This window comes from Amyelois transitella, chromosome 21, assembly GCF_032362555.1.
Source record: "Amyelois transitella isolate CPQ chromosome 21, ilAmyTran1.1, whole genome shotgun sequence".
Taxonomy (NCBI): Eukaryota; Metazoa; Arthropoda; class Insecta; order Lepidoptera; family Pyralidae; genus Amyelois; species Amyelois transitella.
In genome coordinates, this window is record NC_083524.1 from 6987656 (window position 1) to 7000123 (window position 12468).

Below are 12468 nucleotides of genomic sequence, written 5' to 3' on the forward strand. Positions count from 1 at the left end.
AGTCTTAATTCAACGAAATAATTGTAGAACAAAGTTATTACAAAATTGATTTTTGTTCACAGCGCAATGAGTATTTGAATGAAATAAAATGACCTAAATAAGTTATATAATATTAATAAAAACTTATTTACTAACCTGCTGGATGAAAATACCTTTAGAGTGTTGGGTTATACTACCTATATTGAATGAATACGCTCAACACCATACAAAATATTTCCTTGCAAATGACTCCGCAGATTGTATGTAATGGCCAATTTTTACGTCCAAACTTTCAGTCTTGATGGAGATTTTTCCAATAAATATATAAATAGCTGATCCTTAAAATGATATCCGGCTACGATCCTGGACCATGTCTTGAAGTGTCGCTTATTATTTTTGGGATTTGTAAAATAAAAATACCGAGCTGTTTTTGAATAAAATTTGGCTATATTCGTAAATGGAAAAGAAAAAACAAAACACAATCGGACGCGTGCATTGCGTCAATGCGACTCAAAAGAGGATGAATAGGAGCTTCAACATATACAGTATCTAAATATTTAATAAAGAAGGTTTATATTATCTTAGATTAATAATAAAATAATTAATCATATTAAAATTTCAGTGCGAGTTTCTTCAGTGTTGATCTTTTGATGTTTAAATTTTGAATTGTTTATATTTATGTTATTTATTACCCACTGTTGATGTTGAGATGTATTATATTTTGGTTGACTGGAAGAAATCTCAATTAGGATAAGTCCGCCATTGTAAATATCCTTCTAAATCCAATGACTGTTTTGTAATTTGTTATATTTTTTTGTATGTCCACAAACTAAAATTTTAAACTTTTTTATTTTACGAAACAGTTACAGCACTTTCAACCTCAACATAGGTATTAAGCGTGATTTCTGATCAAAAGATCGTATTCATCAAAGTGTCTACACTTTTCCTCTTTATAGCTTTCCTTAAGCGTGAAGCGACATAAGTTATGTTACAAAGAGCAAGAATATAATAAACAGCACAGCTTAAAATGCTTCCGAATATCAAAGCATTATGAAATCTATTCCTAGGATTTAAAGATCAAAATATAACAACTATATATACGAGTTTGTAATTTGATATATCAGCATCACAAAGAGAGATTTTTTGGGTTCCGTAACTTAAAGGTTAAAACGGGACTTTATTACTAAGCCTCCGCAGTCTGTCTGTCCGTTTGTCGGTAACCATTCTCATAAACCGTGCTAGCGAGAAAGCTGAAATTTTCAGTTACCTTTTGAAATAAATAATTCAATAAAAATAAATAAATTGTTAAAGGGGGCTCCCATACAGCATAATCGATAATTGTACTGAATTATTATAGTGTGCCGTGTGGTTCCCGGCAACATTACAAAAAAGAATAGGACCACTCCATTTCTTTCCCACGGATATCGTAAAAGGCGATTAAGGGATAGGCTTATAAACTTGGGATTCCTCTTTTAGGCGATGGGCTAGTAACCTGTCACTATTTGAATCTCAATTCTATCACTAAGCCAAACAGCTGAGCGTGGCCTATCAGTCTTTTCAAGACTGGTGGCTCTGTCTACCCCGCTAGGGATATAGACGTGATCATATGTATGTTATTATAATGCGTTTCGTGCGCGAGACCGACTCGCACTTGGCCGGTTTTTTTTCGGAATACTACTCGTATAAGGAAACTGATACTCCTCTGATCGCTGAGAGCGTTGACCTAGATTCGTTTTGTTTTGGAAGGAAATCCTCGGATCAAATGTAGGGTGAAGTGTACCATCGGAAAATAACTATTTGATGTGGGGCTTTATTATAAGCGTGTCTTTTCTTTATTTCATACCTTTTTGCTTTTATTTCTGATACTTAATCTTATTTTTCGTCCTGACCTTAGTCCCGGTTACACCCTTTCCAAATCTTCTGAAGACTGTTGGCTCTGTCTAAAATATAAAATTGTAACTTTATAAAAAAAAAATCCTCTTGATACTGAACTTTGTATTAAATAAATTATTACTGATATTAAAATTATAAATTAAACTCAAATAAACCTAAAGAAAATGGATATGAATAATACTAATAATATAAAAAATAAACCTACAAATACACCTTTATATAAAATTACTTTATATAAATAAAAATTGTATATATTTTATATTTAAGAACTACCCCAACAGTAATGCTTTATATTCCCATCTGCGATTACAAATTCACAGAGCACTAAAGCCCACACATACATACACATACATAGCCAATAAGCACATATATCTGCGCTCTGTGTTACTCAGTAACACTTTTGTAATCCAATCGATCATTCACAAAAATATTTTCTTCACAAAAAAGGTTTTTTTTATCCATTGATGGGATTTCGATGTTGTACTAAAATATTTCGAAATGATTTTTCACCTAGCTATGGAAATCGCGTAAAATGTAATGCTTTATTTTACACGTGGACGGTGAAATGATAAAAGATTATTCACATATATACAATCACGTTTTTACCGTTAACGGGGTTGACAGAGCAAACAATATTGAAAAGACAGTAAGGCCACGTTCAGCCAAATGGTAAAATGATGGAATTAAGATTCAAATAGTTAAGTTAGCCCATCGTCTTTAAGAATACAAAGTTTATAACCTTTTTTTTACAATACATACATATGGTCACGTCTATATCCCTTGTGGGGTAGACGGAGCCCATAGTCTTGAAATAACTGATCGGCCACATTCAGCTATTTGGCTTAACGATAGAATTGAGATACAATTAGTGACCATATAGCCATAGCCCATCGCCAAAATAAAAAGAATCCCAAGTATCCATCCCTCAGTCGCCTTTTTTTGTTTTTTACAATTTGTATGAGAATAGAACCGGCTGTCACACGCTTTATTTTTTTTCGCTACTAAAGCGAAGTACGAAGCTTATTTGCAAGAAACATACACTATAACGCATTTGGTGTCAGATTTTTATAATACACGTGGTAGGCCTCGCATTACCTTTATTAAGGTCTACAGTTGAATGTGGCCTTGGAGTCTTGTTACAGCTGACTGTGGCTACCTCGTAATGGACGAAGATGTGATATTTACAGCCAGTTGTTTGCGTGACTCTTTACGAGCTTTGGAACAAAACAAGGACGATAAATATAGGCTTAATTCCCTGTAAATAGCTATTTAGGGATCGTCGCGTAATCAGGATTTTCTAGCCAGTAAATTTGAACGGTTATCTCGCGTTATGGTCCATTAAAATGTCTTAATAGATGATCGCCAGGGTTTAAATAGATGACATGCTACAGAGCCCAAGCGTTTTCTTTATTGTATTTAGAAAGCCAGTGCTATATTATAATTTCAAGTTAAAAATGTCTTGTTCGGGTGACTATGTTCAATTTCTGGATAAAAAGTATTCTTCGTGTAACTTATATATAATGACTATGTAAAAAATTAAACCGTTTAGCTAGGTGCTAAATCCGTTAATGTAAGAAAAAAACGGATAAAGTTTCCATATTAAATTAACAATACAAATAAATGAATCAACTATCCCAATTGGAAATAATTATAAAAATATATATTTAGTACTTTTTTGATCTTTTATCTTCAAAAATTGTTTATGTCAGAAAACTTAACCTGAAGTTCTTCTTATACTTCTCGTAAAGTTCTTTTTAATTTTCAATATACACAAACGTTGATATATCCACTCTTTTTTACCTTATCCTAAATAGAATAATAATTTTCATTATTGACATTCTTAGGAGTATAATCTAGTTGTTTCATGTTTATTATAAAAAAAAAACAAAAAACTGTTTCTGTTAAATATCCGGTTTGCATTCCCATTTTTTATGTAATTGTCGTAGGTGGCGTAGGTGAATTCTTATAGTTTGGACTCTTTGTTGTTTTTCCTCTATATCTAGGGTCGTCGAGACTTGCTTTAGATAGAAATCGTCTGTTTTGTATGCGAGCTGACCAAGAGACAATGTATTACTTTGCTATGGTACCTAGTGATAAATATGTATGTCACGATTCGGGATGGTGTTAGTTTAGTTTTATATAGGCTGTTTCAGGGCTTTGATAACATTTTCGGCTTTAGGAAGAAGAATAGAAGGGAAATAAGGAGCAATAAAAAGTAATTCATACGACAGACGTTGGAGTTACAAAGAAAGCTAATTCAGATTCAGTTTATTATTGTTGTTTTTTGGAAGCGATATAGGATTTTTTGAAAAGTTTTCCGTTAGATATCAACACATGTCTAAATCAGGTCCAATGCAGTATTGCTCTTTACCTTGACGAATTATAGGTATATGAGTCAGTCAGGAAAGGGAATCAAAGTTCCAGTACGCCGATTTTTTGTTAAGATTTGTAGATATACACAACATTTCATATTTTTGGTAAAGATATCATCGGTTTAAAACCACTAAGTACACCATACAAAATAATGTTATTATTTTATATATATATTTATTTATTAGAAATAATTTGCTGACTAGCCCTTTGACTAGGTCTGCGCAAAATTATCACGTTAAGATTTTAAATTTTTACCATTTCAAGTAACAAAGATACGAATATTATTAATAGATTTCCCAAAATTATAACTGAAATTTCGTGTTAAGAGAAATTTTATTATGATTCCAGCGCAGATGACTCCATCTCTTTCCCATGGATGTCGTAAAAAGCGACTAAGGGATAGGCTTACAAACTTGGGATTCTTTTTTAGGCGATGGGCTAGCAACCTGTCACTTGTTGAATCTCAATTCTATCGTTAAGCCAAATAGCTGAACGTGGCCATTCACTCTTTTTAAGACTGTTGGCCCTGTCTACCCCGCAAGGGATATAGACGTGACCATATGTATATATGTGATTCCAGTGCAGAACGTTTGTCGGTTTCGCTTGCGCAGTTCAAATGGCTAGCCTAGCATTTTATTTTTATACTAATCTACATTAAATACTTAGAATTTTACCAAATGTTCACATTAAGATGGTTTGTACTTTTAAAACATAGGTTTCATACACAAGTTTGAGTTTACTCCGTGACTTGCAAGTGCGGGATGAGATTTTTGTAAACTACGATCTCAAGTTATCGCGTACTAAAGGCTCGGAGTAAGATACCTGTAGAGACCAAGCCCCGGGTAACTTATATAAATAAATTTTAATGGACACATTTTAACTCACTATATTTAAAAGTCATGTGTTTATTCGATGTTTCAATGTTCGTTTGAGTCAATTTTTCAGAGAAAACATTTGAAACAAACACACAAAATTAGTTTGTTACCAACATTTAAATGATGTAACCTGAAACTTGTGTATGTACAATAACCATTATTTTTTTAAAGCAATGGACTTTTTTATAATAACTATATATAATATTATGACATTAAATTTGACAGGCAAGCAGCGGTTGGCGCGTGGGCAGCATGCCGCGCGCCGGCGCACTCCTGCTGGCGTTAGCGGCCATACTACTCGCCGCCGAGTGGACACACGCGTCTTACATTGATCCAGGTGATCCCAATGATAATTACCAATTTTTTTTCCTTCAAAAGACGAGTAAAAGACTATGTATTCAAAACATAAAATTCTCTAAAAAAATTGAATTCGTACATATATATATAATCATGTCAAAGCGAACAGTCTAGAAAAGACTATAAGGCCACGTTCAACTGTGTTTGAATTTCAAATTGTGACAGGTTGCTAGCCCATTGCCCAAAAGAAGAATCCCAAGTCCCAGTGTGTTAGTTCTAAAGTAAGTTTAAAAAATGAAATGAAAATTAGACAATACTATATTTTAAAGTCCAATGGAAATAGGTCGTTTTTACCATGACAAAAAGAAAAGTCTGCACAAAAATATACAATAACCCCATCGCTTAATATCAATGATTGTTTAAAAAAAAGTCCTAAATTTTGAAGGTGCGGTATAGTACTTTGATTTCCCTCTATGCATTTTTATTCCTCGCATAGCGCGCACAAAATAATAAAAAAATGCTAATTCTTTTCAATAAATTTCCTCTAAGACAATATATTAATTAATAATTTTATAAATATTTGTCTTAATTAATTACCTTAATTAACGTTATAATGATTAAGAATTTTATTTCTAACATCTAACAAAATATGCCATCAAAGGCAAATACCGTATCAAATATTTGTACGTTATTAACTTTCCCAATTCACACAAGCCTTGTTTGAACAAATACAATTTAAAATTTTCAACCCCGGCAATTTCAACAATCCTTTTGTGCTATTATACAAATAAACAGAAATTAAAGTCGAGTTGTAGATGAAATTAAACCAGAGAGAAGCCCTAAATTACACTTTTCTGCAGTACACACACGTTTTTATGGTGTTCGTTGTAGAAAGAGATACATACATAAAATCACGTCTATATAGTCATTTAGAAAGAGTTAATTGTCACAATTTATTTTCTACAAAAAAAATATATTTAAAAACCTTGTTTTCCGAGTTTTATAAAAGACAAGCTTTTTAAATTCAGGTATTTACTTAAGATGTCAATTCGTAAATTTTGTTATTTTCTGTATTTAGTTTGATAATAAATAAATACACTTGTTACAAGGCTACTATGGAATAGGCTTATAAACTTGGGATTCTTCTTGTAGGCGATGAGCTAGCAACCTGTAACTACTTGAATCTCAATTGCTGATGCAAATGATTAATGATCTTAATGATTTAAGCCACACAACTAAACGTTCTAGTCTTTTTCAGACTTTTGGCTCCGTCTACCCTGCAACGAATATAGATGCATGTAATAAAAACATAATGTCAAAGACAATGACAGAGACAAGTTTTATTGAAATCGATCCGAAGTTGTTTAAGTTTGTATACTTTATAATATCTAGAACAAGTAATAAAATCCATACTACACAGATAGTAAATATTGAACAACTTATAGACACTTACACAAATTTTGTATACAACTTGGTCTCTGTAAATAATTTCCTCCGTGATCCGCTGACACAGTTATACTTTGCCGCTAATATGTTCGTCCCAAGGGGTTGTATTAATTTTGTTATAAGACCCAAAATTACAGCATTAACAGGTACGAGTAATAACAATTTTTCGTTTGTACCCTTAATAAAAAGGTACTTACTCGTTTTATTAGGTATTTTGAAAATCTACAATCACTGCCAAAATAAGTAGAAATTACAGAATACAGTAATTGTAGAAGTAACGAAACATTAAGAAGTAAAAGCAAAAAAAGAATAGACACTCCTCTTTCCCATTGACAAAAGGCGACATGCGACATATAATCACTTCTATATCCCATGCGGGGTAGACTGAGCCAACAGTCTTGAAAAGACTAATAGGCCACGTTCAGCTTTTTGGCTTGATGATAGAATCGAGATTCAAATAGTGACAGGTTGCCAGCCCATCGCTAAAAGAAGAATCCCAACCTTATTAGCCTTATCTTTTTACGACATCAACGGGTAAGAGATTGGTTCTAATCTTTTTCTATTAGTGCCGGAAACCATACGGCACTTGGGACAAAAATCTTTGTTTAAAAATTTTCCTTAAAGTATTTTTTTACCTTATCAGGAGACGAAGACGTGGAAGTCAACCTGGCTGACTACGGAGACGACCCAGCTGACCTGCAGATGCTTCAGGACGTTGGAAAGTGCGTATATTTTAACTTTAAAAGATATATTACAAAAACCCTAAGCAAAAACCCTGTCTGATTCCAAATTTGTACAATAAGTACGTAAGTAATGACAGGTTAAAAAGAGAGAAACAATAAAAAACATTACATACATACATACATAAACTCACGCCTCTTTCCCGGAGGGGTAGGCAGAGACTACCTCTTTCCACTTGCCACGATCCCTGCATACTTCCTTTGCTTCATCCACATTCATAACTCTCTTCATGCAAGCTCGGCGGTTTCGGGCACTTTTGACCTGACCCTTCACCAGGACGTCCTTAATTTGATCAAGATATGTTCGTCTAGGTCTTCCCACCCCGACCTTTCCCTCCACACTCTCCTTGTATATCTGCTTAGTCAACCTGTTTTCATTCATCCTCTCCACATGACCGAACCATCTCAACATACCTTTTTCTATTCCTGTAACTACATCTTCTTTCACATCACAACATTCCCTTATCACGCTGTTCCTTATCCGGTCACTCAATTTCACACCCAACATACTCCTTAACGCTCTCATTTCCACTGCATTTATTCTGCTTTCGTGCTTCTTTTGCCATAGCCAACTTTCACTCCCATACATTAATGTCGGGACCAACACGCCCCTGTGCACAGCCAGTCGAGCCTTTTTGGATAGTTTCTGACTGCTCATAAAGGCATGCAAAGCTCCATTCACCATGTTCCCCGCGTTCACTCTCCTTTCAATATCACTATCACACTTGCCATCTGATGTAAACTTTGATCCTAGATATACAAACTCTTTCACTTGCTCAACTTTTTCTCCTCCAATCAAAATATTACATGCTCTCATTTCTAAAAAACATTACTTTTCTCAAAATGACGTTCGTGAATCAGACTAGGTTTCCGTTAGTACCTACATAAGTATTATAATTTTAACCTTTCGGATCCAGTTATATGTAATTAATTTAAACCTATAGTGCGTCCCAAGCCATGTCTTAGGAACTGACTATGTCTATGAAGTTCCTGACTCAGGAATTGGGAGGCGCCACGGGTTAAAGATGAAACCACAGTCTCAATAATAAAAACATTGTTACCTTTTTCTCCGTAAAAATCTACAAATGTGGCAACACTCTATCAAGTTTTATAGACTTAGAATAATTTCATAGAAATTAATAACATTTAGTATTTCGGTACTGTGGTTTCAAGAAACTTCCTATGTTAGTATTTTTACTATTAGGAACAGTGTAAATATTTTTTTACCCTTAGTACTCGTATTATTTAAAGTAAGCCATCTAATGTAAATATTAAAGTTAGAAATTTGAACGCATGAAAAGTTGGCTAAAACCGTTGCATATATGTTTTTTTAGGAATATTGTCAACATGTTTTACGATATGACCTGAAAAATATAGTCACAATTTTGAGATTTATGCATGATATATGTACATATTATATTATGCTAATAGAAGAACCGATGTACAAGGTCCAAACCTCTCTATCGTTCTATTAGATGTGCGATATATTTTGGAATACTAACTCCGAAACAAAGCCACATCGTAGTAATTATTGTATTGAAAAAATCGAGAACGTCCTGAAGAGAGACCGCTCAAAACCTACTTGACCAGACCCATAACCTGAATCAACAAACTTGCATGAAAAGATTGATGAATGTGTATGAACAGGAAGAAGTATGCAGCGATCAGAGAAAGTGAAAAGATGTTATCTCTGCCAAACCCTATGGAAAAGGCGTGATGTATGTAAATGTATGTAGTAGGTAGGTATTTTCAAATAGTTTGTAGAATTCTAAGTGTAAATCCGGTCCAACGTTGAAAGCATCCGATTTGCATGTACCCGCACTTCAGAATCCAAGCACTTAGGCTAGCATTCGGTGATGTGGTTTCAGACGTTCGTCGCTGATCTACGTTTTCAGACGAGCCTGCATCCGGCGCGGGGGCAACTGCGACCATCGCCCCGGGGACTGCTGCCACTCCTCGTCCTGCCGGTGCAACCTCTGGGGCTCCAACTGTCGCTGCCAGCGCATGGGCCTCTTCCAAAAGTGGGGATAAACCCCCCACACCTTAAGCTCCCCTGAAGCGTCGACCAGCTCCTTCCAGCCGACTTGGACGCCGCTCCATCGGACGCCACAACCCAGCATTTAACCAACGGACCCATTCTTTTATCATTTCTTTCTTCTATCGCTTAGAGAGAAAAAAAAACAGGGACCTAGTTTAGTTCGGAAATATTTTTGGACCTTTATACAAATTTTAGGATGTTCCTTTTTCAAAATTGAATTAGCCGTTATGTTTCGCACTGCGCATTCTTTCTCTGATTGAGCCGAGTGTCCGCTTATGTGGTTGGGCAATCACCCAGCCTTATTGCCCAATCCGTACGCCCCGACGATATGCTCGGCCAATCAGACTCCGACAACTGCCTCAGGCGATATGTTCCCGGAATAAACTTTAGTTCGCTTTAATTTCTGACGACGGACAACCGCCTCGGGGCAGTTCAACTATTCTATTGCAAATGTATGTATGTAGAGTTAAGTAAGCTAATGTAGTGAAGCAGTAGCTGCTAAATTGGTGGTAAACTTATGTCAATAGGAAGTAGCGAATATGGCAAAATAGAAAAAAAAATATATAAATGTAACTTTTTAAAGTAAATGTTTTAGTCATATAAGAGACTAAAAGTAATGAAAACTTGGTGAAAGACGCTGTAATAAGCCTTTATATGAACAACGCCACTTTGCGATTGGCATCTTAGATTTTTAACTGTCATAATACATAATTCATATGGTTAATGAACGAATCTTTAATGTACTTACTCTATGTGACTCTCAGACAGGGGGTATATGGTGTTGCAGCCTAGTAGATCTTCTGTACGTAGCTTCTTATATTAATGTTCCTCGTGGAATATAATTGTATTATTACTTATACTGGAATATAAAAATGATAAATTATATTAATAAATGTTTATGGACGGTCTTAGTGTTTTATTTACTAATACATCCGTAAAAATATATCCCGAAATACATGCAACTCTAAAATAACATTTAACAGCATATAACGTATCAATTATATCTTGTAAACGGGCCTGTTTAGATATAAAACTGGACTTGCAACTGTTAGAAGAGAAAGTTTGAAGGGATATATTCACAGGAAAATAACACTAATTGATGAACAGGTATTCTTAATGAGATAGATAGACCCACGTCTTAAAAAGACCGAAAAGTCCCGTTCAGCTCTAAGGCTTCGTAATGGAATTGAAAGTCAAATAATGACAGGTTAGCTCATCACTAAAGAATAGGACCACTCCATATCTTTCTCTTGAATTTCGTACAAGGATACTAAGGGATAGGCTAATAAACATGGAAATCTTCTTGTAGGCGATGGACTGTCACTATTTGAATCTCAATTCCATTACAAAGTCATACAGCTGTACGTCACCTTTCGGTACTTTCAATTTGGCTCTATCCACCCCGCAAGGGATATAGACGTTATAATATGTATGTATCGCCCATACTACCCTTACCTTACCTTACCCATCGCCTAAAACAAGAATCCTGAGTCGTTCCCTTAATTGACTTTTACCCTTAATGAAAGAGATAACCACACGCACTAGGTATGTTTCTTCTCTACGAGACCAGGATGGAGGCTTGAACTAAATAAATGTGTACAACAAATTAGAGAGAGATAGAGTGATCCTATTCTAAAGTACTACAAAGAATAAGAAAAAATAATCTTGTATCGATCTCATAAACTTTGTTCTGACAAGAACAAAATGTATGTAGATTCATTGGAAAAAAGGGAACAATTTCACTCGAAAAAGGTCCGTTACACAAAATACGACATAGGACAGAATCAATAGTAACGATATTAATTTAGGACCGATGCACAGAATAACGTAAGTGCAGAAGTGTAGCTTTTTACTTAAATCAATTAATGTTACATACATACACACGTATAATCACGTCTATATCCCTTGCGGGGTAGACAGAGCCAACAGTCTTGAAAAGACTGATAGGCCACGTTCAGCTTTTTGGCTTTACAATAGAATTGAGATTCGAATAGTGACAGGTTACTAGCCCATCGCCTAAAAAAAAGAATCTAATGTTTGTAAGCCTATCCCTTAGTCGCTTTTTTCGACATCCATGGGAAAGTGATGGAGTGGTCCCATTCTTTTTTGTATTGGTGCCGGGAACCACACGGCATCAATGAATGTTTTCTATGTAAATAAAATTATGTGCGGTCGGCAGCGAAATCTTTTCACATTAGTATTAAGTCACTGAAGTGGTCTACAAGGGTTTGTTTGTATGTTTGTTTGTTTGTAATATCTTAAGGGACCAGACCTTAACTCTATCTGCCCTTATATCTAAGGGTCATTTAGACATGAAATATTCTTTCAAACTTTTTGCGCTGGGAATCTCAAAATACAATGAAATTAAACTACCCACATACAGTTATAATTATTTTAATATATTATGTGCGTGGTTTGTGCCGTGTGGTTCCCGGCACCATTAGAAAAAAGAATAGGACCACTTCATATCTTTCCCATGGATGTCCTAAAACGCGACTAAGGGATAGGCTTATAAACTTGGTATTCTTCTTTTGGGCGATGGGCTGGCAAACTGTCACTACGTGACCATATGGTCACGTCTATATCCCTTGCGGGGTAGACAGAGCCAACAGTCTTGAAAAGACTGAATGGCCACGTTCAGCTATTTGGCTTAACGATAGAATTGAGATTCAACTAGTGACAGGTTGCTATCCCATCGCCTAAAAAAAATCCCAACTTTGTAAGCCTATCCCTTAGTCGCCTTTTACGACATCCATGGGAAAGAGATGAAGTGGTCCTATTCTTTTTTGTATTGGTGCCGGGAACCACATGGCATGGTTTGGGATTA

The 12468-nt window shown here is 35.1% G+C and overlaps 1 protein-coding gene across 2 annotated transcripts in view; it reads left to right on the forward strand.

Annotated features, from left to right (window-relative positions):
* The window catches only part of LOC106138751 (U8-agatoxin-Ao1a), a 35424-nt gene extending 24915 nt beyond the window's left edge, over nt 1-10509 (forward strand). The window contains exons 2-4 of one of the 2 annotated variants that reach the window (XM_060950332.1): nt 5346-5457; nt 7507-7585; nt 9472-10509. In XM_060950332.1, coding sequence (XP_060806315.1) covers nt 5373-5457; nt 7507-7585; nt 9472-9634 — 327 coding nt within the window. In that variant the 5' untranslated portion in view covers nt 5346-5372 and the 3' untranslated portion in view covers nt 9635-10509. The remainder of the gene's footprint in view (nt 1-5345; nt 5458-7506; nt 7586-9471) is intronic. The other variant, XM_060950333.1, reaches the window with a different exon arrangement.
* The last annotated feature ends 1959 nt before the right edge of the window (nt 10510-12468 follow it).